Source organism: Carassius auratus, chromosome 20 (genome assembly GCF_003368295.1).
Source record: "Carassius auratus strain Wakin chromosome 20, ASM336829v1, whole genome shotgun sequence".
NCBI lineage: Eukaryota > Metazoa > Chordata > Actinopteri > Cypriniformes > Cyprinidae > Carassius > Carassius auratus.
The window spans coordinates 25,949,877-25,975,829 of record NC_039262.1 but is presented as its reverse complement, the minus strand read 5'-3'; the positions used below and the strand labels follow the sequence as shown (position 1 = coordinate 25,975,829).

At 36.2% G+C, this 25,953-nt stretch overlaps 1 protein-coding gene across 9 annotated transcripts in view; it reads right to left on the bottom strand.

Moving 5' to 3' along the window:
• The window catches only part of myo6a (myosin VIa), a 53,364-nt gene that overhangs the window by 2,966 nt on the left and 24,445 nt on the right, over positions 1–25,953 (bottom strand). Inside the window, exons 9-35 of one of the 9 annotated variants that reach the window (XM_026291645.1) lie at positions 25,483–25,647; positions 25,014–25,094; positions 23,715–23,723; positions 21,628–21,808; positions 20,463–20,607; positions 20,228–20,385; positions 20,012–20,103; positions 19,051–19,123; positions 18,755–18,882; positions 18,586–18,681; positions 16,448–16,618; positions 14,378–14,416; positions 14,162–14,255; positions 13,251–13,381; positions 13,034–13,111; positions 12,277–12,406; positions 11,904–11,994; positions 9,917–10,067; positions 9,628–9,836; positions 9,062–9,140; positions 7,911–8,071; positions 5,715–5,753; positions 5,366–5,404; positions 4,698–4,801; positions 4,192–4,323; positions 4,034–4,063; positions 3,245–3,451 (exon numbers count right to left, since the gene is read on the bottom strand). In XM_026291645.1, coding sequence (XP_026147430.1) covers positions 3,245–3,451; positions 4,034–4,063; positions 4,192–4,323; positions 4,698–4,801; positions 5,366–5,404; positions 5,715–5,753; positions 7,911–8,071; positions 9,062–9,140; positions 9,628–9,836; positions 9,917–10,067; positions 11,904–11,994; positions 12,277–12,406; positions 13,034–13,111; positions 13,251–13,381; positions 14,162–14,255; positions 14,378–14,416; positions 16,448–16,618; positions 18,586–18,681; positions 18,755–18,882; positions 19,051–19,123; positions 20,012–20,103; positions 20,228–20,385; positions 20,463–20,607; positions 21,628–21,808; positions 23,715–23,723; positions 25,014–25,094; positions 25,483–25,647 — 3,013 coding nt within the window. The remainder of the gene's footprint in view (positions 1–3,244; positions 3,452–4,033; positions 4,064–4,191; positions 4,324–4,697; positions 4,802–5,365; positions 5,405–5,714; positions 5,754–7,910; positions 8,072–9,061; positions 9,141–9,627; positions 9,837–9,916; positions 10,068–11,903; positions 11,995–12,276; positions 12,407–13,033; positions 13,112–13,250; positions 13,382–14,161; positions 14,256–14,377; positions 14,417–16,447; positions 16,619–18,585; positions 18,682–18,754; positions 18,883–19,050; positions 19,124–20,011; positions 20,104–20,227; positions 20,386–20,462; positions 20,608–21,627; positions 21,809–23,714; positions 23,724–25,013; positions 25,095–25,482; positions 25,648–25,953) is intronic. The other 8 variants (XM_026194958.1, XM_026194959.1, XM_026291646.1 and 5 more) reach the window with 8 other exon arrangements.

Below are 25,953 nucleotides of genomic sequence, written 5' to 3'. Positions count from 1 at the left end.
GTACTTTCTCAGATTTTGAGCCAATTTCTCTCTCAATCTCAATATGATATTATACTTGGACTAAAGTCTACAACTTCTCTTCAAGATATTGTTCCGACCCATTCATTAAAGCAAGTTTTAAATGCAGTTGGCCCTTTTATAATTAAAAAAAGTTTGTTTTCTGGGATTGTGCCTGACTACTGTAAACATGCAGTGGTACAAACCCCTTTTGAAGAAATCTAATTTGCATAAGAGTGTGAAAGCTAATTTTAGACCAATCTCAAAACTTCCATTCTTGGCTAATAACTGTGAAGTGTTTCAATCAGGTTTTAAAAAACATCACAGCACTGAATCAGCTTTGCTGAGAGTTTTTAATTATATTTTTCTTGAAACTGATCTCAGAAATGTTACTGTACTTTTAGATCTGATGGCAGTGACCATCAAATACTTACATCTCATCTTGAAATATCTGTGTATATCTGTGGAAATGCCTTAAGATAAAGTAATATTTTCAAAATAAGAGTTTTTGGGTCCATATGGGAGAATTTGTATCCACATTTGCACTCATTTCTTGTAGTGTCCCCCAAGGCTCTATTTTAGCACCTTTTTTATTTCCTCTGTATATGCTACAGTTAGGATTGATTTTGGATAAATATGGTATGTTATTTCATTCTTACGCTGATGACACTCAGTTGTGTTTGTCTTTTAACCCAGATTCTTCCACTGCCTTATGGCGTCTGTTGGCCTGTGTAGATGAGGTGAAGTCTCGGATGTCAGCAAACTGATGGGTACTCAGAAGTATGATCGCATTACTCCTGTTTTGATATTGTTGCATTGGTTACCAGTATCTTATAGAATTAATTTTAAGATTTTAATTTCTGCATGGTATAGCCCCTTCGTACTTTGCTTATCTTATTCATGTTCAAAAGTCAAAGAGATCATTACGATCTAATGGACAAAATCTCCTACATAATCTAACATCTTCAGGGTCCTGCAAGACTCTTTTTTACCATTAAACATCTGCATTCTTCATTTTTAGTAATTAACAAATGTAATAACATTTTTGGACAGTGCAATTGTAAGTGTATTGTCCATTAGCTTTCAAAGATTTGTAAAAAAAAACAAATAACAAATAACATAATTACATCCATTTAGTATAAAACACAAAACTAAGTTTACATGTGTCCACAGATTATTGACATATAGGACACTCCCAAAACATATGAAGAAAAGTACCTGCTGATGCAGAATTACAGATATGGCAGTTGTAATTTCTTTCTTTTTTTTAATTATTATTCTGTAAGGAGTTATATATGCTCTATGAATAACTTTGAAATGTATAAGATGATGAGCCAAGATTTGAGAGTTTAAACTGAGGTCAGACCACACCTTCTCCCAGTCGACAGGTGAATTAAGATCAGATAGTTCCCAATTCCAAACAGATTTGACAGAAAGAGGTTTTGCAAGCTTTGAAATAATTGTGAAATTAGGACAGCTGTGGGGTTGTCCTAAAGTTGAGACAGTTTTTAAGGTTTTTTTGTCAAGTTAGGAGGTCTGTAATACCCCTTTCCTATCTGTAGTTAAGATAAGAATACACACTTAGGAAACGCTGTTCTGTAATAGCTTTTGTTCTAAATGTGGTCCTAACTGAAAATGCAGTGGTTACCAAACAGATGATTTCTGTAATACACCCCCTGGTCCCCATTTCTGAGATGGTCATCTTCCTGCAATGAGAACATGACTCATCCATGTAAGCAAGACGCAACATTGTCTTTACAAAGATGCAAATGTAGAGTTTGCCAGACGCAATGTCAGCTTTAAAAGACACACCCATGAATGCTCTTTCAGGGAAAAAAGCTTATTTAGCATTCTGAAGTACACAGGGGTGCCTGCCTGCGACACAAACAGGGGTTAGTGCAGCCTGATGTGTGCAACACTCAACATGGGAAACCACCACTGCTGAAGAACCATGCCACCAGCACTAAGAAGCTCCAAAGAGTGTGTGAACTCATTCAGTCTTCTCTGTAGAGCAGTCAGGGGCAGAACGATGTCATCGCTCGGCTCCAAGCGAAAAGCTGAGTATGCGTTGCACCTGCTGCCTAATTATATTTGGGCTGCTGTCAGCGGTAGCTGGATGCAATCAACACATGCCAATGCACCTATTTAGTCAGAGTTCTCGCTTCGAGAGACCAATTTCATTTGTCAATACTGATGTGAAAGTGACCGACTGAAAGTGAACACTAAAGTTCTATGTGCATCATATAATTTAATATCACGGATATAGAATTTTTCATTTAAACAATGTAATTGTTTTTTAGCAATTAGTCTTCTTTTTTGACAAAAGTTAATGGAGGATTTCAATAACAGTAACTGCATTAAACAGATACTGCTCCTATATTACTATCATATATTTATGACCTTTTATTCAGATTTGGGATACTTTCATGCGTGCTCCGAAATCAGATTCAGGTCTGATATGAATGGTCATATCATTCAAGAACGACACTCGTTACATAGCGGTAGTTCTTTGATCACTAAGGGGAATATTACAGAAAGTTGTGGATGTATTCAGTGGAGACAGTGAGGTGTTAAACTCATAAGTATTACAGTGATGGCTCCATGAGCTTAACATAAGGGGTCGAACAGTTAATATTTCTTTATCATCATTGTTGCCCTCCTTCAATGTATTCACTGGCTTTCGCAGCACATCAGCTTATAAATGAATGCTCAAACGCTTGCGTTATCATTCTTTTGTGCATATGGGTCAGTTCAGGACCGTCAATAATTATCACTGGAATCTGATATTGAACACGTTATGTAAAAAAAAAAAAAAGACAATGTGAACATCCAAACAAAAAATCATATCTGTACATTAAATGGCAATCGAGCACTAACACTCGCAGTGTGAACAAAGCCCATTTTAATTGACCTAAAACTGAGAACAGTTACATTTAACCACACATTACTATATTAAATAAAATTATTTGTGTATACAAAATGCTAAGATTGATCTGAAAGACATTCCTCAGTATACTCGGCTGTAAAAGGTTGGCATATACAGCCAAAAATTTAGATGTAATAAGTGATGTTCCTCTCCACTGATCTTATTATTTGAACATTTTGGAAGAACTGATGCAGTTACCAATATATTGAGTATCTCTATAAGAAGCACAAAGTAATGTAATGCTGTGAGAAAGTCAAGGTAATGGCAATGAACCCACATCTGCAAATAAGTGAAAGAGATGCCAGTGAAAGTGAATCAGACCTGCCACCAGCAGAATGGGGTGTTTCTCCGGGTGCAGCTCCATCTGTCTGGCAATCCAAGGCCCATCAAAGTGTGCGTACCACCATCCTTTCTTGTTGTTATATTGCTCTCCTGGTCGGATGAAGGGAATGCGAAAGAAGCGCTGCTGTCTGTTCATGACGATCTCTTGCTGCCGGGGCAGGACAGGCACAACCGGGTTCTGCTGGGCTGGAGGAGGACAATGGGATCACAACAGTAGCATTAATAGTGTGTGTGTAAATAGCGTTAAGTTTGGCGCCAACCAGTCATAGCAAAATTTATCAACTATTTTTCATTTAAATTAATAAAGAAACCAAAAGAAATTTGGTTGAAAATTCCACAATAATTTTAAGCAGCACAACTGTTTTCAACATTGATGAAAATAATAAATGTAAAAGAAAAGAAAGAAATGCATGTTGGAATGACTTTTGAAGGATCATGTGACAATAAAGACTGGAGAAATTATGCTAAAAAAATCGACTTTGGTCACAGCAATAAATTACATTTTAACAGAAATTCACATAGAAAACATGTATTTTCAATTGTAATAATATTAAGCTATATAACTGTTTTTACTGTTACATATATATTTCAAATAGTTAAGAAAGCAGCAGGGAAAGGATATTTTGTTTATTGTAAATATTGTTTTCTATTGGCTTTATTAAGGGAGTGAGTTAGGCTGAATACTCAATGTTTTTCTGTTTCATTAGGTCCTTTAGTTCTGTTTTGGGGAGTTAGTCAGCTGTTGGTTTATTTTTTGGCCTTACTCACCTATGAAGCCATGGCTTGCAATTATGTCAACTATTAAAAAAACAAACCCAATTAAACAAAATTAGTTCTGTCTACAGTATCTCATTTGCATTTCACCCTAAATCTAGATCCGGCCAATCTCAGTTTTTAAAGGAGATCTCCAGTGGGGTTTTTCGTACCATAGTCTGTGACGGCTTTCGGTGCTCTCTGCTCATCCTGAGTGTTGCGTTTCTTGTTCTTTGACTTCCATGCGTGATAGACCTTCAGTCTGCGGTGAAACTCCTCACGACACGCAGCTAACAACTCGATATCTAGACGGATATTGGAAAAGTACGTTGGAAACAGAAAACAAAACACATTTTTACCCATCAATACAGAATTAAGTTCATTTACAGCAGATAATGTCTAAGACACAAAAGACAAGCAGATTATATGCCGTGTTTCTGGTTCAGAAGCAGTTCAAGTTCATTTGTCTGTGCCAGCTTAAGTGCAAAAGTGAGATGTGTTATGCTGAAAATAAGTTGTAAAGATAATATCTCTATTCGATTGGATAGAAATGCAAATCAAAGCAATTTCATGTGTGGTTTGGATACTTGGGCTGCTGTACACTGTCATAAACATCAAACAAACATAAAACATAAATCTGTCTCATTGACATAAGCATTCATGAAAACAACTGTCTTACCACAGGATGTATTGATGGTGTCCCGTAATTCAGCATATTTCCACTTGCTGAGTTCATATTTCTTCACATCAGCTTGAGCATTTGTGGCAGTCACCTGCGGAGCTCTGAATCCACAAAACACAAATACACATATACAGTTACACAACAGATACAATCCCCTACTGACCTGACTCTTTTTGCTCATCTAAGAGAAACAAGGATCTCAACTCACCAATTAAAATGTAAAAAGACAGATTTACACTCCATTCAAATGATCAAATTTACAAAACCCCTTCATTTTTAAACCTAAATCAAACGTGCTAAAAAAAAAAACATTTTATTGAAATATCGCTACAAAAATGTCACAGATGGTATCGGAGATCCGTTGAAGAAAAGAAAGGTTTACACAACAGCAATACCAGGAAATCAATTTCAGAAAAATAAAAAAAGGACAAATCATCATTTTATAAATTATAAGGAGTGAACATTAATTCAAAGACTCTGGATTCATTCTGATTTACAAAATACTGTGTGAAATTACTGAAATATTGAGATTGGTTGATCGGCATGATTCAAATTTGATGCATTTTCAGACTTCAGCGAGGTCATTTGGTTTTCATTTCAGTGGATAATGCTTTGATTTTTGGTTGTGTATGTCTGTAGCGCCAACAACAAACCCTTCTACCCACCGAGCCAGAAGATCAGACATTTCCTTGGCCATTTCCTCCCTAAAGGACAGGATTATTGGACCATGGTACATGTTAGTATATGACATCATTAGAAAACTGCTCATAGGATTTTCCATTTGTGACTTTGACTAAATAGGATCCAGTAAACTGCCACATAGTTATTTTCTGATGTAAATATGCCAGAATGTCATGTTCTGGTGATTATCTGCTGAGACTGCAATGATTTGACCTATTATTTTAAACACTCGACATGGTGCTTGATGGAAAGAGTTGTCAAAAAGCTGCTTTTAAAGCAAACTAGAAGTGATCAGTAAAGAATAAAGATTTAAACTGGAGAAATGTAACCTACATGGTCAAGCTCTTGAGTTTTTGTGGTGGTGGTGCAGCACTGTAAAAACAGACAGGAAGAGCATTAAACAGAGTGACGGAGAAACTAATCCAAGTCTCCGCCGGTAATTAAACTAAATCCCACCACCATTAATGCTTTCTAAGAATCTTCCAGGTTCAAGACAAAGGAAAAGGGTCAAAGCATGAGAAATCAATGATGCTTGACCCTTTTGATATATTCAAGCTTATTATGCTATACAAATAAATGGCAACACTTTACAATAAGGTGCAATAGTTAATATGAACCAAGAATGACACTTCTAAAGCATTTATTCATCTTAGTTAATGTTAATTTCAGCATTTACTAATACATTATTAAAATAAAAAAATAGTTTGTTAATATTAGTTAATGCACTGTGAACTAACATGAACAAACAGATTAAGTAACATTAACGGATGAATAAATAGAGTAATAAATGTATTGTTTATTAATCATTCATGTTCGTAAATACATTAACTAATTTTAAAAAGGACACCTTATTGTAAAAGTGTTACCAAATAAATTATGTGCTATAAAAAATAAAATATAAATTTAAAACGCTTAATATTTTAATACATAGCATTTATTTGAAACACAAATCTTTTGAAACATAACTATATGATAACTTTTGATCAATTTACATTAATTTCGTAAGTGAAGATTTTTATTAATTGAGCAAAACTTGTAATCCGGTTGCACTGTAAATGTGGTTTTAAGTTAAACTTGCATTGAACCCAGCACATTCCTTTAACCTGCAGCTGTATGACTGACTGTGTTTGCAAGACAAGAAACACTCGAACATATGATTGCATTTGTAATGGCACTGTACTGTAATTCATTTGTGCTAGGGCTGTCAAATTATTTTTCAAATTTCTAAATATTTGTCGAATTTAAAATAAAAATCCACTTTCGAATGCAAAAACGTTGCATTCAGATTTAGGTGTGCATCAGGCAGCCTCATTAATGGTAAACGAGTTGTGATGATGATGTAAGTGTCGTTGGCTGATCTAAGTGAGCTTGCACTGCTGGTTATTCATTCACAATACTGCGGGAAAACAGAGCATCAATGCAGATCTTCCTTATGGCAAAACAGAAACCAAGCCGTTCACACCGATCAATGTATCTATCAATGTTGCACTCGCGTCTCGCACAAGAGAGTCAGGTGATTAGAAAGCCATGTAAAAGTTCATCTTTTACAAACATGTCTAAAAACTTTATGGCGTTTTATATAAAAATATAAAAAGTAATCTTAGTTATTAGTTTCCGGTCCTTTGTATCAAACTACACATATGTGCACAATGCTGTTTTGTTTCTAATTGTTTAAGCAACTAATTATATTTGGTTTATAAACATTATTTTAAACATTATGCGCTTTAAAACAAAAAAAAGTTGTGTTATTTTATTGCTTTAATCAGTGCTGCACGATAAATCGCATGATATGATCAAGTGCATCTCGTCAGTAAAGCTGCTTCTGTGATTAATAATGAATATCCATCATGTGCTTTCAGATGGAGCAGCATTTACTACATGAGCTGTAGATCACTGACAAGCTACGTAATATCGCTTTTCCTTATCACAGATGAATCGCTTTCGATTATGAACGTGATATTGCATAGTTTGTCGGTGAACTACGGCTCGGTGTATTAAATGCTGCTCCATCTGAAAGAACGTGATGGAGATTTATTACTGATCACAGAAGCAGCTTTACTGATGAGATGCAAATGATCATATCATGTGATTTATCGTACAGCCCTAGCTTTAATTAACGTACATTAGTAATATTTTGCTTGTTGCGCCCTCTAGTGGCTTCAGGAGAGAAGCCAAAAGATTTCCCTCCATCAGGAATTATGCCATTTAAAGTAGATTATAATTTAATATTGATAATATTTAAGTTTTTTATCTATTCTGACAGCTCTTATTTGTACAATGCATTTTTCCCCTCAGCCCACTGGAGTCACCATCATGTAAGATCGCTCTATGGGGCATTTTTAGCTGTAGAGTGTGCTGGGTAAAATATACCGGGCAACTTTTTGAGCAATGTTGGCGGGCAACTTTAGTTTATGTTATGTTATGTTACCCATTATCAGTGGGAAAGTGCCCAAGCAACACTGCACTGTGTATCATCAGCCTGAAGGTATGCCATTTCCTCGGCAGCGGCGTTCAGAGGGACACAAATACCTGCGCAGTCCAGCTTCCACGGGCGTCTCCTCTGGGATGAGCTCGGCCTCGCTCTGAGCGATCCTCAGGGCCAGCTCTCGGTCTCGCCGCTCCTGCTCCAGCACGGCCTGTCGGGCCGAATCCTGCTCACGCTCCGCCTGCAGCTGCAGCTCCATCTCCTCCTGAAACAACCCAGCAGAGACACCATCACATCAACCAATCAGCTGCTGCCAACACAAACACAATGCAAGCAGCACTTAGGATTTCAAACAGCTGTTATACTGTATTTTCCGGACTATAAGTCGCACTTTTTTTCATAGTTTGGCTGGTCCTGCGACTTATAGTCAGGTGCGACTTATTTATCAAAATTAATTTGACATGAACCAAGAGTTCACATTACCGTCTCAAGCCGCTAGAGGGCGCTCTATGCTGCTCAGTGTTCCTGTAGTTTACACTGAAGACATAGAGCGCCCTCTGGCAGCTGGAGACGGTAATGTTTTCTCTTGGTTCTAAATAAATGCGACTTATAGTCCAGTTCGACTTATATATGTTTTTTTCCTCGTCATGACGTATTTTTTTCGACTGATGCGACTTATACTCAGGTGCGACTTATAGTCCGAAAAATACGGTAATTGACCCTTTTTAATGATCATCAGAATCGTAAAATAAATTATGTGCATTTATAAAACTAAGCTTTGTATTAGCTCAACTTCACATCGAAACTAGTTAACGGTAAAGCAAGGGTGTTTCTAATGCAGCGTCTACGGAAGGGATGGTAAATTTAACATCGTTCTCTCTTCTGACTGACGTTGTTTTTTTGAAAGTCATGGAAACACGTGGAGTTTTTCTTTTGCTATTTGAGCAAATGAGGATGGAAAAAATATATATTTGTGGTACGTTCCCATTCACTGCTCTCGAAGTTAACCCAACGGACGACTTCCGCTGCTGAGAAACCCGGAAATGTGAAAAAGGTCTGTACAGTATGTAAAGAAACAATGTCTATCTTCTTCTCACAGGTGCAAAAAGATCATTCATTTATTTTAAATAGACAGCTGTTAAGGAAACTCTCAAATATCGGCAGGTGTGACTTAAGGTTTGTTTTAGACTCTGCTGAGGGATGAATGTGAAGAATAATGCAGAAGAATTAATGTGGTGTATAAAGCTAATGTCACCTGCAGTCTCCTCTCCTCCTCCTCTCTTTTCTTGCGCTCTTCTTCTTCCTGTTTCCTCTTCACTTCCATCTCGGCTTTCCTAAAACAGACAGACACACACAAGCTTCAGCAGAGCTGGGGACAATAACCTCAGAATGAGTGACAGATCTTTTCTTCCACATTGTGCTGCATATCTAAGTGACATGAGTTATCAAAAAAGAACATTTAAAAAATAAGATTTATAATATGCATTTTTAATATTTACTAAATTATTTAAAATATGCATTTATAAAGTCAGGTGAATGATAATTTCATGCCAACTTTTAACTTTAACGTTCATGCCAACATTAGCCAATTATAGCAGGTCTTTTGCATCTTGAAGTCTTAAAGGCACAAAAGTAAAAACAGTTTCCATTCATTTATTCAGCAAGGGCACCAACATCTGATCGGAAAGCTACAGGAAATAGTTTTTTTAGTGATCTATTATTTGGTGGCTATTGTAAGAGTCACATGTACTTTATTAATAGTTTGATGCTCCTTTATTGTCCTAATCCATTTAGTAACCTGGGCTAAGGACGTCTACTCACAGGCGTCTATCCTCTTCCTCTTGTCTGCGCTTCTGCTCGTCTTCCTCGCGCCTCTTCCTCTCTTTCTCCATCTCCTCTTGGATTCGTCTCAGTCGCTCCATCTCCTCCTCCTCCTGCTTCTTCTTCTGCATGGAGCTGAGCAGCTGCTGCGAGCGAGTGACCAGGGCCTGGTGCTCGTGGTCGATGTCCATGCGGCTCATCACAGTGCTCTAGAGAGAGAAGACACGTACAACAGGAACAGGGGTTTTCAGGAATATGACAGGACTTTGCCTTTCTCTCTGATGCCCACCTTTATCTTGAGTATGTGTGCGTTGATGGAGGAATCGAGTTCCTGCATGTGTTTGCTCATCTCCTGTTTTCCCTCCTTTAGTCCAGACACCACCTCATTCAGCTTCTCCATCCTCTTCTTCAGGTTACTTGCCTTCACCAGCCCATCGATCCTAACACACACACACACACACACATCAATGCTTTTCACACCTGCTTGACTACTCCTGAGCTAACAGTTTTATATCAGTGACGTACTGATGATTAACACAGAAATTCATTTCATTTTCACTATTGTTACATTTTTTGAAAGACACTGCTTTTATTTGAATCGACTGAATACAGTAAAAACAGTAATATTGTAAAATATTCAGTTTTAAATAATTTAAATTTACATTCATGCATTTAGATGCTTTTATCTAAAGCAACTTACAGTGCATTCAGGCTATACATTTCTTTTTTTACCAGCATGTGTGTTGTTCCCTGGGAATTGAACCCACGACCTTTTGCGCTGCTAACTAGACTTGTGCCGGTATTCGGTAATGCGATATATCGCGGTGATTAATATGCACGATATTGTTATCACGGTCACTTCTAAATACTGTGGATAAATATACATTACAAATTATTCAGAATTTGGAATGCATTTTAAGAATACTATTCCCATCAACTGCTTAAAATGCACAACACAGCTGTATGCTGCTTGAAAGAGCGTGTGCCTCTGATGAAAACAAGCACGCATGAGAAGCACATGGAGGAACACATGAGAGACGCACTTAATGAAAGCACATACACTCTCTGACAGCAGATGGCGCTAAATGCAGCCCTTACCCTGTAAACACAGTAAATAAAGCAGCTGTTACTTTCTAAACCATAACTAATCTTAAATAACCATTCAGATTTGTGTTTTCCCTATGGTGTTTATTACAGAGCCATCTACTGAAATATTTAGACTTAATAGGCTATTTATCTTCAAACATTCTTTAATTTTTTTTTTAATCTAGACTACAAATGCCCTAGATATTGTTTGAAAGTGTTTTGATATTTTATTGTTCATTCACACTTTACATTATGGCTTCATTAGTTAACATAAACTGGCAATGAAAAAATTATTCTGAACATTCATTAATCTTAGGTATTACGATATTTAATAACACATTGTTAAAATTGAAAGTTGCAACTGTGTTATTTAATGAGCTAACATGAACTAAGACTTGTATTTTTTAACAAAGATTAATAACTTATACAGTAAATGTAGCTATTGCTTATTGTTTAGCTGTGCATTTATTGAATGAGCACTATGCGATGTCCGAACTGATTACACTATATTTTATGTATTGCACTGTATTTTATGTTAAATCATTTTTTATTTTTAAACTTAAATTCTTAAATTCATTTTAAGTAAATGTTTAAATCATTTTCATTTTCAAACAAAACAAAACAAAATTTCAATACCATGATAATACCGTATACCGTGATAAAGGCACTATCAATTTACCGCAACAGGAAAATTAAATACCGGCATATCCCTACTGCTAATGCAATGCTCTAATACTGAGCCTAATATATTGATTTGCTGTTCTGAAAACTTTTCGTTATTATCAACGTTGAAAACATTTGTGCTGCTTAATATTTCTGCAGAAACTGTGATGACTTCTTTGATGAACATCAATGTTTAAAAGAACACATTTGTGTGAAATGGAAATCTTTTTCAATATTATAAATGTCTTTACTGACTTACACGTGTTAATGTAATTAATGTGGGGGCAAACAAAATGTTACGGTTTCATTTTGAACTAAAATGCACATCGAGAGGGAAACCGAGTCTAATACCAGCATTTTTAAGGTATAAAAACAGCTAGATATTTGCATGTTTTAAATGTTTATTTACAAAGTTTCCTGCCAGACTTATATTAAATGCTATGCTGTACCCCATGAGCCAAAATAATTTCTTGCAGTAGCTGACAGCAAGCCACTAAGAAACATTGAAGAGAAGAAGTGCTGCCCACCGGGGTTTGTGTTTCCTCTTGCACAGCCACATGCGGACGGTCTTCTGCATCTGGATACAGGCTTTGGCTCGGTACAGCATCTTGTTTTTCACTGACAGAGCAAGAAAACAACATGAACAACTCAAACGGAGGGTATATTCATTTCTTTAATTATTTACTGCTTGTAATTATTCTTGTGTTTATTTCTGTATTTATTCTTTGATTTATTTGCATCCATATTTCTTTATTTCTAGGCAAAATGTATTAAGCATCCCAAGATGCATCTGTTGATGTTTATGTGAGTCTAAAGAATGAATCTTAAAGTGTGGACCAATGGCTAATTTTTCCCCTTCTTGATTTGTGCAGAACTGGATGTCCTCTGTATGTGACGTACGTTTAATGACGGACAGGGCGCACCACTGCACCTTCTTCCAGCGGCTGCAGATCAGCCATTTATTGACACGCTTCACCAGTTCAGCCAGATGATCTGGATCCGACTTCATGATCTGATCGAACTCCGCAAACTGACAACATCAAACAAGTCAATAAACTGCATCAATTTATGAACACCATCAGACAAAAAGGACAAGATTTCCATCACATAAAGGTATATTAGGATGAATTCAATCAGAATTAACGGATGGGTTGCTCATATTTCATTGGAAAAACATTGAGATATTATTAGAAACATTCATGTTTTTTAATTAATACTTTATGGTAACATTTTAGAATAAGGTTCCATTAGTTAATGTTAGTTAACTACTTTCGTTCAGATGAACTAAGCAAGAACAATCCTTCTACAGCATTTATAAGTCTTAGTTCATGTTAATTTCAACATTTACTAATGCATTATTTAAACCAAAAGTTGTGCTTGTTAACATTAGTTAATGCACTGTGAATTACCATGAACTAACAATGAATAACTGTATTTTCATTAACTAACATTAACGAAGATGAATAAATACAGTAATAAATGTATTATTCATTGTTTGTTCATGTTAATTAATACATTAACTAACATTAACTAATGGAACCTTATTCTAAAGTGTTACCTACTTTACACCATGATATTACACTCTTCTTTATACAAAAATAGTCTTGGGGTAAATGCATGAGATACAGAAAAAAAAATCATAAGGAAGATACATCACCTTTCCAGGTCTGAAGAAAACTTTTGTCAAACCAAATTTATAATCATTTTCATTCAGGCCGAGAGCTTTGAACAAAGCCTGTTGAGGAAAGAAAAAACTGTTTTGAAAGATATGACTTGCTATCACACTGTGTAGTAGTTGTTGGGAAGCTTTCCCAACACACAGAACAAACATCATCCCGCAGATGTATTTCACACTGACTGTGTGTGACACACACCTTGCAGAAGAGTCTGGGGTCGAGCCGTGTCAGTTTGGCGGGCATGTACTGCTTGTACATGTTGTAGAGCTCGTGGAACGGCGCTCGAGAGGGGAAGCCGCCCTGCATCAGATCCAGCACTGACACCATCCCTGAGCACACACACACACACACACACACACACATTATTTAACACTTCAATAATCAGTCAGGAGGAATTTAAACTCCGCAAAGCCTGACATCTGAAATAACAGAAATCTTCCTTTAAATAAAACAGTTCATAGATTATTTAGACACAATCTTTCAAAGAAAGTCTGCATGTGTGTTTTTGTTAAAAATCATATTTGATACATCAGGAAAAAACCCTCCATGTTATCCAGACGCCCAAACTGAGTACAGACTGAGACATTTGGTGAAGATGATAATAATTATATGGACAAAAAGTATGATGAAATTCTGACAGCTTGTAAATGAATGAGATCTTCATAAGAGTATCATACTCTGCCAGTCTGCAGTAACACGCTACTTACAGAAAAAGCACATAAAGATCAGCTGTCACTCTTAATCTCCCTATATATTGTTTTATGTTTACTTCTGTATCAAAATCAGTACAGATCTCTCAGCAAAAAGATACATGAACCACAATGTGAAAGGGTTTTTCAATTACACTAAAAGTTATAAACAGGATGACCAAAGGCATCATAGTTAATGCATGAGCTTCCCTCCCTCACCTCAACTTATAAATGTTACATTAAAAACTTCACTGGAGCCTCTCAGTTTAATATGAGGTCATAAAAGCTTCACTCATAATAAATAGCTACTGAAATGCTGCCGATGCAACCTAAAATAGTTCTAGCTGGATTTTCACAACACACCTCAGGACACATCAATCAAAATCCTGTAGGAAACAATGTGTGTGTGTGTGTGTTAACCTGAGCACTGTAGTTGAGACAGAATCTGAGCGCCCTCAAACTGATGGCTGACCATCTTCAGATTGGGCTTCACACAGCGGACAAAACTTGAACCCTGAAACACCAAAAAAACACAAAGACCAAGTCATTGCTTCCAGCTCAGGTATGTGGGAACATTCAGCATTTAGATAAAACTGAAAACAACACCAAACATCAAAGTAGGGCTTGATGACTCACAGTACTGTGAAGCTTTTCCAGAAGAATATTCAGCTGCGTCTATGAGAGAAAAATATATAAAAATAAACACCACCACCTGGGTATCAAATGTAAAGCTTTTTATGCCTGTCCAAGTAACATTACAGTGCCCCTATTATGGATTAGTTTAAAATTACCTTTAAGTGAATGAATACACCCAGAAAAGTTTTAAATCTGAAAGTGTACCGTGTATAAAGTTATTGTCTCTCAAAAGAAAGAGTCGACTCTGAATCACTGAAACTAGTCCATCATGTTGATGTCAACATGAAACATTATCATATAGACCAACGCTACTTTGGCGTCTTCGAAGGGTAACGCCTCTTTTTTGGGGAAAACAAACGGATTCCTTATACAGAACTCGCTCCAGGGACCTTTTGTTTTTCATTGTTTCTGATGTGTACAGGCCTGTCAGACACAATTACAAACAGATATTGTATAATATTTATATTGTTTAGTCATAGCCTGCTAATATTTTGAAACTTAAAATCAGTTAACAGCCAAGGTAGCATGCCTAATGAGAGCTAACGTTAATCACGTAGCTACTAGCAGCTTCGTATTTCTAACTACAACAAAACTGTCAATAGCTGAAATCAAGTGAAATATGATCCAAGTAAACCACCGACTCCTCTTGACATGGCCTCATCGTCAATGACAAAATGGTGATTCCACGAGATAATGGTAACGTTAGATGTCCATATTTGGCCACTGCGTGGGGGTATTAATCCAGTTTTCGACCATTTCAAAGGGAAACCTCTGTAAACACCGTATCCAGTAGCTTCATTAAATACCTCTCACGGTCCTCTGCTCGCAAAGAGAGTATGTATGTTTCTGCCATTTTTGCTATCAAGAAATTAGAGCGAGTTCTGTATCAGGGGAATCCGTTTGTTTTCCCCAAAAAAGAGGCGTTAACCTTCGATGACGCAAAAGTAGCGTTGGTCTATTGCCCGCCCACTTGTTGGTCTTTCACCTTAGTCTGAATGAAAATGCTAATTCATTTTTTGTCACAAGGTGCTGCTTTTGGAGCGGTCAAGATTAAGTTTCCCCGGTCACGCTGTACACAAAGAAGCACTGCGCTCACAAACACTGCTGTATCAGGCATAACAGGCATGATCCAATCTGACCAATCACCACAGATTAGTGTCACGCAAAGGAGGGGTTTGGAAAAATTAATCGCTGAGCGAATCGTTTGGGAGTTTTTGAGCAAGTAAGGTTAAAATAAATGCATATTATAAGACAACGAAAGTGTTTTTTGACCTTGCATGCATGTCAACCTGTTGTTGGGGACTCCCAAAACCAAAATATGAACCTTTCATAAGCCATAATAGGGGACTTTAGTACGGTGCAATTCCATACGATCTCAAAATGAATCATGAATCTTTTCCTTTATTAAACAGGCTGCAACAAACATTCAACTTCCAAACAGAGAGACTGCAAGTTTAAAATACTCAAGACATGTTTTATTCAATATGAACTGAAACGGTGTCTGCACTAATATATCAATATGTATGATAAGGCCTAGCAATATGAAACGCATGCAAAAAATAATCGTGGTGATACTTGTCAATTCTCTGTATTGAATGTGCTAAATAATGATCTTAGTCTTTCTGTTGGGACAGAACAGCTCAGAGAGAAGAGTTTAATGTGCAGAATTAAATGCCAGATACAGTTTAATATGTAATCAAAATAGAATACGCACACTTCAATCACAAACACCATAAAGCAAACACTGTCATAATTCATCAATAGTAGATCACAAGCATTTGATTATACACAGCAGTTTACACTCATGTGAACTGCTCTGAAACCACAAATATTGCACAACAGTGCCACGTTTTGACTATGAATGTGCAGTGCACATGTTCCTTTAATTAAATAACAGTCTTCTGAAGTTTAATAATCACATTAGGCTGTATTGCAATTCCTGTATTTCCATCCCCAAGACTTCATAAATGGGAATGAAGGCCTATGCTATACCATGTAAGATATGTTTTTATTATTTTTAATAGGAACCCTGCTTGAACATTAGTCAGACTAAGTGGTTTTGAGCCTGACCTTGAATTTGTTGCCTACGCTGATGAAGCTCAGTTTGCCGGCCTTCTGCTTGGTGTCTTTGGAGTGGTTGGAGTTCTCGAAGAGCTCTCCGATGAATTTATCCTTCGACTCGCTCACCAGACTCGCCAAGGACGTGTGAAGAGCATCGTTATTCTTCTCCACAAACCGAGTCTGAAAGAGAATGGGAAAAATTTCTACATCACATACAACTAAATGTTTTATTCCTTCTCTAGAAAGCAGATGGTTTTAAGGTTTGGTTCAAAATGCGACGATCAGAGTTCACTCCACAGGCTGCTACTGGCATGTTAAGATTTTAACTAAACCGTTAACGCCCTCCCTACTACACAATTAGATTTTTCCATTTTAGTTTAGTTTTATTTAGTTAATTATCTTCTGCAATGGATTTGCTGGTTACAATGTAGATTTTCTGTTACATGTATCCATTTTTATTTCATTTATTAAATACATTTTCAATCACTAATCAGTTTTAGTATTCAAAGATAAAGCAGAAATTGAATCAACAGAATATAAGTTATTTATATAAAAAATATTTTAAAGCCTTCTTTACACTAATGGAGGCATAGAAGCTGCATTTGGAATAAATGCCATGATAGGAATTATTTTTTACATTTAAAATTTAATTTATATGAGCTCAGTATATCTGTCACTTTTTTATTCTAAAGCATTCTAACAGCAACTTAAGAATCAACTGGAAGCACGTTTCCACCACTGAAGAAAAAAAATAATAATAAAAAGTTGAATGTGACTTTTTCTTACAATTGCGAGTTTATCTCTCACAATTCTGACTTTTTTCTCACAATTGTGTTTATATCTCAGAATTCTGACTTTTTTCTCACAATTGTGTTTATATCTCAGAATTCTGACTTTTTTCTCACAATTGTGTTTATATCTCAGAATTCTGACTTTTTTCTCGCAATTGTGTTTAGATCTCAGAATTCGGACTATTTTCTCACAATTGTGTTTATATCTCAGAATTCTGACTTTTTTCTTGCAATTGTGTTTAAATCTCATAATTCGGACTTTTTCACGCAATTGTGTTTATACAGTATCTCACAATTCTGACTTTTTTCTCGCAATTGTGTTTATACAGTATCTCACAATTCTGACTTTTTTTGCAATTGTGTTTAAACAGTATCTCACAATTCTGACTTTTTCTCGCAATTGTGTTTATACAGTATCTCACTATTTTGACTTTTTTTTGCAATTGTGTTTAAACAGTATCTCACAATTCTGACTTTTTTCTCGCAATTGTGTTTATACAGTATCTCACAATTCTGACTTTTTTCTCGCGATTGTGTTTATACAGTATCTCACAATTCTGACTTTTTTTTGCAACTGTGTTTATTATATCTCACAATTCTGACTTTTTTTGTGCAATTGTGTTTATATCTCACAATTCTGACTTTTTTGTGCAATTGTGTTTATATCTCACAATTCTGACTCTTATTCTCTCACATTTGTGAGTTTATATCTCACAATTCTGACTTTTTTCACATTTGTGAGTTTATATCTCACAATTCTTTTTTTGTGCAATTGTGTTTATACAGTATCTCACAATTCTGACTTTTTTTCTTGCAATTGTTTATATCTCACAATTCAGACTTTTTTCTCGCAATTGTGTTTATATCTCACAATTCAGACTTTTTTCTCGCAATTGTGTTTATACAGTATCTTACAATTCTGACTTTTTTTGCAATTGTGTTTATATCTCACAATTCTGACTTTTTTGTGCAATTGTGTTTATATCTCACAATTCTGACTCTTATTCTCTCACATTTGTGAGTTTATATCTCACAATTCTGACTTTTTTGTGAAATTGTGTTTATATCTCACAATTCAGACTTTTTTCTTGCAATTGTGTTTATACAGTATGTCACAATTCTGATAAAACAGTTAATGAGTTGAATTGATAAACACATTTTGAATGGGAAAAAAACTGTTATTTTTTGATCATGGAGCGATGGAGTGCAACACCCGCTAAGTTGCATCAAACGGCTTGAAAGATCAAAGACTATTTTTAAAATAACCAAATTCACCTGAAAGAAGAAAGTCAAATACACCTTAGATGACTTAAGGATGAGATATTTACGGTTTCCCTAAATGGTGTGTGTGTGTACCGTTTCATAGCAGACTGCTCCAGCAAAGTGTCTAATGATGAAGCCCTCATCGTCTCTGACGTTCCTGTGCACTGTCAGCTTGGACTTCCTGGGAACCTGTGGGATGTTGACAGATTTGAAGAATGAAGCCTCTTAACTAGAGTGAGATGTAGAGTAAAGCGTGACTCACAGTCAGGCGGAAATGGTCCTTGTGTTTGCTGTGGACTGTGTCAGTGAAGTGCTGGTCACTGGGTTGAGGTAACCGGTTCTCTTCATCCAAGATATCCAAGATGCCAACTAACTTCGCCTCCACCAAGTCTGAACAGGAGAAGATGCAGACGCAGATTCATTCATTCAATCATCAAGCTGTCAGAAGTTTCTGCATTCTGATTTTATTTGGTGTATAGAAGGGTGCAGGTATCATTTTTAAACCCTATATGCCCAATCAAATCAGTGTAGTGTAGTCATGTTTAATGAGACACAGACCTATACAGTCCTGATTATCAACGTAATGGACCTCATTGACCCCCAGACCTTCTTTTTGATACAATTCCTGCTCCTGTTAACCAGACACACACAACAGACATAATATCAGTCGGGTTCATGCCTTAAAATGGCCAATTTTGAGACAAAGACACTTAGCATTTATTATTTCAGCACCAAATATGTTTTAGATAAAACTGTCCTTGCAAAAAATAATGAAATTATTTACAGCGAAACACAGTTAACGAAGTTAATTTGCCAAAAAACTTAAATACATGTAACAGTGTACAAAAAAAAAAAAGACACAACGAATGAAAGAATGAATAATTTAATAAAGTTTTTTTTTGCTTTACTAAATGTCTATGGAAGACAGTTTCCGCTACTAAAAATATTTATATGGTAACTGCAACTTTATATCACGCAATTCTAACTTTATAACAAGCAATTCTTGCTATAATCCCACAACTGTAAAAAAAAATAAAAAATTGGTGTAAGCTGTCTTTCATAAATGGCTACACTGTATAGGTGTTGAATTTGATTCATTATTTTCAATTTATTGGTGCTTTTTTTGTGTTGTTTAATTTGATGAAACAATATAATTGAACTGTTGATTTCAACTTCATGTTGAAAAATGAGTTGATATACACATTTAGAAAATACTGCAGCTAAATATGCTTGAGGAAAAAAATTACAATAATATATATATATATGTGTGTGTGTGTGTGTGTGTGTGTGTGTGTGTGTGTAAAAAAATGCTCAATAGAGAGTTGAAAAGAACAGCACTTATTTGAAAACAAAATCTTCTGTAATATAAATGTTTATTTACTGTGTTTACTGTAGTAATGGCAAAGACATCTGAAAAGGGCAGTAAATTCTGACCGGATGAGCTGCATCTGAAGCTGCAGTAAATGAGCTGATTTACAGACACACACAAACATGCACGCACACACGCACGCACTCTCACCTCTTTGAGAATGCGCTCATTGAAGAACTGCTGGAGTTTCTCATTACAGTAGTTAATGCAGAACTGCTCAAAACTGTTGTGCTCAAAATACTCTGAGGAAAAGAAAGACAAAAATGAGAGTTTGGTATAGGCAGGAGTTAGGGTTGTCCAGTTACATGACATTTACGGCTTAGGGGACTCCAAAAAGTGTATTAATGAGCATAGATGGTCTTGTACCAAAGCCAGCGATGTCCAGCACACCGATGAAGTGAGCAGACGAGTCGAAGGGGAAGCATTGGTTGATCCTGGTGACCACGTGATCGAAGAGATGGCTGTAGATGGCTTTAGCCAGAGCATCACGAGCGCTGCTGGCCTGCTCCACCTTCAGAGGAACCCTACAGAAGACAACAAGCTGAACGGCTATCCATTGGACTCTCAGTTCAGCTGAAGACGCGACACGAGCGGCTCTTACTTGATGGCGGTGCCTTTAGCGCCCCCTGCGGTGGTGTGCATGACTCTGGTGGTCAGACTGACCCTCAGATCCTCCTCATCCAGACCCAACAGCTCCGCACAGAACACTAACGGCTGGGCACACGTCTTCTTCAAGACACAGCCTCCTGAACACCAGTCAGTAAATATCAACATGTTAGCTTTCTTCTTCATTTTCATCAACATGTGGTTTATAACTAAGCTAATGGCTAATGTGGACTTATGCTTATAGTGAGGGAAATCCTATGCGATTTACGCTCAAGTGCTGAGTAATGAATTTATTTTTTTTTTTAACCCTATATGTAAAAGCATACGCTTATGGATTTCTCAAACCATTCTCAACCTACCACACAAATACAATTTCTATCATGACCACAACTTCCCATTGACTTGCAGTTTTAGATTACCATAGTAATGTTACATGTGTTTAATAAATCAAACCCTTAAAGAAATGTTTTTGTATTATAAAAAAGGCAATGTATTATTTAGTCCCTTTAATAAGCCGCTGTTGTGTGAACAGTCCTCTTAAACTATGAAACATTTGGTAACACTAGTTATTTTATAATATATTGTGTCATTCATATACTATAGTATATATCAATAAGCTATTAATTTCATATTTTCAGCTTTCATTTTTTGTTTTTATGTACTTTCCGTAATTTTTATTCTTTTTTTAATATTAATATTTAGCTTTAGTTTTAGTACTGTAGTACTTCAACTTTAATATAAATTAGAAATGTTGCTTTGGCAACTAACTACAATTAAATAAGTTAAAAAATTTTAAGCTCACATTTTTCATCTTTCATCTTTTATTTATTTTTTATTTCAATTAACACAATTTTTATTTTTTAGTTTTAGAGATCACTAATCCACATCTAGCTTGGGCTTTTATGTAAAATATAACATCCATTTTTTTATATAACCACATCAGCATATTTTGTCTAACTGGTAACGAACCAATTTTTCTCCAAACTAAACAGTTGGATATAAATGTATAAATCCTCCAAGTTTGTAGATCCTGTTATAGCCTAGATTAGTTTCACTGTCATCTTCTTTAAATTAATAATCACACAAGTTGTTGGCAAGAGTATTTTAATTGTTAGCACCAAAACAGTGTGTGTGTTTAATAACTGAAGTTCTCGGTTTACCTGAGGTGCTTCCAGCCTCCTCGAAATCAATGTTTCCGAGGTGCAGAACCCCAGCCACCACCCTGAACATGTTGAGCTTCTCCGTGTCATCCAGACCGATCTTCTTCATGGCCACACACATTCTGTTAAAGTCTGCGTGATCGTCCAGCAGAGGGTCTTTCAGAGGACCTGCCTTCAGATGCTGAGGAGCAACGCTCAAGTTAAGACTCAGAAGAGAAACCTGGGAGTTCATCCAGGAGCCTGACTGCTAGAAGAAACTCAACTTGGCTGCGTTTCCCAAAAGCATGGGAAGCTTAAGTTGATCATAGCTCCACTGGTGGTAATGGGTGAAACTACGATGTACTGAGGCTTGCGATGCTTTTGGGAAAACCAACCATGACCCGTTCATCAGCACATCGTTTTAACCATGTCGTGTATCAAGCAGCTTCATCAGTTTGATGGTGGGGAACACAATCATTCAAATGTATCCACAACGCTACATCGTGAAACTCATGATATGGCTCATTTCCACTGCATGCTAAGGCACGGTTCGGTTCACTTCTGGGGGGGTTTCCACTGGGTACAGTACCTGCTACTTTCTTCAGTACCATTACCAAATTGTGATGTGTAAACCCTGCTGATCACTGATTGGCCGGAGAGTATCATCACTACAAAGGATCCAATGCAACTTAGTACTGCCCACTCTAAAGTGGTACTAAACTGAAGTGGAAACGCAAACCCACCCGAGCAGAGTCGTACCATGCAGTGGAAATATCGCCTATAGAGACAGAGCACATTTAGGCCATGCCCACACTGGGAAAAGCAATCCAATGCTCATGGACTTTGTCATTTCTTAAACAAAAGGAAGGTAAGGAAAAGGGGCAGTGACATAGACCAATAACATTTAGTTTCTCAATATATCTCCTCTTCTCAGGTTCAAATATGTTGGTATTAATCCATTGACGTTGCTATAAATTAAAAATGGTTACTGTTGGCAATTATGTTTCCCTCCAGTGGGCGTAGTTCTCAGAGTAATATAAAACATTGTGCTTTACTTTTGAGATCCATTTTTTGGGTTCGACAGCTTATAAAAATGTAGTTTTGCGGCAGTGACATGCTGGGAGGATTTATCACTGTTCGTTCCTCATCATAAACTGCTTGTGGATTGGGAGTTGTATCTTTTAGGTGTGATACCTTTGGTGACAGCCACAGATAAACTCTATTACTAGTATCATGGTTTTCACTAAATTCCCAACTCCTCATAACAATCACGAGTCTGATGTAACGCTGTGGATACTTTTTAATGGCAGAGACATCCCCCAGATGCTTGATAAAACAGAGCCAAAACTATGGTCAATAAATCGATAAGTTGTTAGCATTTTGTTCAAAAACACTTGAAAGGAAGCTGAAGGTATTTTGGTACACAAATGCAGCTGCTAAAGAGAAATGTGTCTTGTGAGAGGAGCAGATAATGATGATGGACACGAAAATTTGCAGCATAGCAAGAGTGTCACAGTACACCATTAATATCTTTTACTTCAATGTGTTGGATTTTAAAAGAGCACTAGATCCTGCTGTAATTCTACTATTTGGGACAAAAACAGCAATATTAAGAGAACAATATCCCATTACCTTAGGAAAAGTCAAAACAGTGGAGGGGAATGACAGTTTCGCTCCCAAGAAATGAAAGTAAATTTCCCAATTTTATTTTTATTTCTTTTTACACGATCTGGGTCAAACACATTTCATATGCTTTTTTTTTCAAGTATTACATGGAAATGGCACAGAAATGTTACAGTATAAGATATAACTTTATACAGAGTTCATTTGTAACAAGCATTATGCAGTTTTTTCCTTTTTTTAAGGAAAGGACACATTTAACGAAATTGACTAATATTGAAACCAGAATATTCCTTTAGGTTTGTTAACTATAAGAGATTGATTAAATTAAATAAAAAACACTTTCCATGCAATACACAAGTCCACAAGTTAAGGATGTTAAGTATAACAAACCATGAAACACATTGGACCCAGGTCATGTAGTATTTATATGACAAAAGTAGAAAAGAAAAGCAAAGCCCCTCTGATTGCACAGCGCACATATTCACCTTCTCATCCTGTGATGTATCAGATACACACAAACACACAACCACAGACAATGATGTTACAAATGATTAGTGAAGTGATTTGATTAGTATGAACAATCATGCTTGAATTACACACAATATACAGTCATTAACAAGAGGCCTAGTATCAGAGAATTAAAATCAAGCTGTAGACCAGCAACCAGACACAAGTGTAGATGCTTGCATAGGACAATCTGAATCACTCATGATGAATTAATGCTGCCATAAAACCAGAACCACATCCACCTGGACCTTTGACTGACCCTTCAAAACCTATTCTACCACCACACCAATCACCTACTGTCCCATGATCCAAAACATACATATACATTATACATGCATGATATATACATGATATATATAGATCAGTGTAAAAATAACAGAACAGATATCACCATACTTCCCCAACTGATTGATTACATTAAGAATTGCAATTACAAGTTTCCTGAAATTATGTTTAAATGCAAATGAGTCATTATTTAAATAATTTTGTTGACATTTTGGACATTTCAACATTTTGGATCTCTCTGTTTATCACTCCATTAATCAGAAAATACTGTCAGAATATATCCAAAAAAAAAAAATACAAAATAATAATCACCATATTTTTTTTAGAAAAAACTTTGTATAAAATATGAATATGTACAAATCCTTCTGTAAAAACCTTCAGAATGTAAACATGAATAAAACTAATGGAACTGGATTTGTGCAAGAGAAAAAAAAAATAATTTTGAGAAAACGGCCTTTAAAGACACATGTTGTACAGGCACAAATTGATAAACTGCAATGTGTATTTTGAGTGTTTTCTTTCCAGTGGCATGAAACAACAGTTTATACAAATCTAAATAGCCCAAAATCTCAAAATTTACAAATGCATGATAAAACAGTGTGGTAAAACTTTAGGGACCAATTCTCAATATTAACTAGTTGCTTAGAAGCCTGCATATTACTAGCATATAGGCTGTTTATTAGTACTTATTAAGCACATATTCTGAATGAACATATTATATATCCCTAATCCTCCCCAAATCCTAAACTTAAAAACGACCTTATTAACTATTAATAAGCAGCAAATTAGGAGTTCAATGAGGCAAAAGTCATAGTAAATGGTTTGTTAATAGTAAGAATTGGACCTTAAAATAAAGTGTGACCAACAATGTTTATGTCTGTAGTGTCTTGCCTCATGTCCACAATCAGTTTTTCCCCATTCATACTAATGAAAACAAATTGGTCTCAGTCTCTCAGATTATACAGAAAATGAATTGAAAATAAATGCCTTACCTCTGGACTCTTGCGGTTTTGAGGTACCAGCTTGTCTGAATCCTTGGTAGAAAAGTACCTTGTGCATCCTCGACTTAGATACTGGATTAAATAGAAAATATACACAAGAAATGTTCAGAAAAAGAACATCTGGCAGACAGACAAGAATTAATCTACATTTTTCAGCACTTTGGATCATCACACTCATAAATGTGTCAACCTTAATTGAAACTCATGCTCCGATTGATCGGCAACCGATCACTATCGGCCGATAATCGGCATTCTATCGGTGATCGTATCGGCAGTTACTGCTTTCTGTGATCGGCCTCAAAAATCCTGATCGGAGCACCCCTAACTGAAAAATGTCAAAGTAAATGCCATGGTGCTTGTTAATGTCTCTACTGAGTCTGTGAAATCACTCACTGGCCATTCTACAGAAGTAAAAGTGTAAGTGTAAGTGTAAGACTGATGAGACACAGAGTTCACAAACCCTGAAGTAGTCTGGAGAGCTGAGGTGGAACTTCTCCTTGATGTCTTCAGGAGCTCCAGCACACAGCCTGTAGAAGATGTGATAGTTCCTCTCCTCCTGGCCCTGCGTGCAGATACGGGACTTCTCCAGCAGGTAATGGGACACGAAACCACCTACTACTGCATTCTGGAAAACAAATCAGCGTTCAATAAACATGTAACTAGTTAAATGTACAAATCCACACCTCAGCATCACTATTTATCACATTAATTGCAAAATCATATGGATTTATCACATTATTTGCAAAATCATATGGAGTTGCATTCTGTGTACAACATAACAAACTTAGTTTAGGGATCAGTTCTCACTATTAAAGGGCACCTATCATGCCCCTTTATACAAGATGTAATATGAATGTAATAATAATTCAAATCAAGTCACCTTTATTTATATAGCGCTTTAAACAAAATACATTGTGTCAAAGCAACTGAA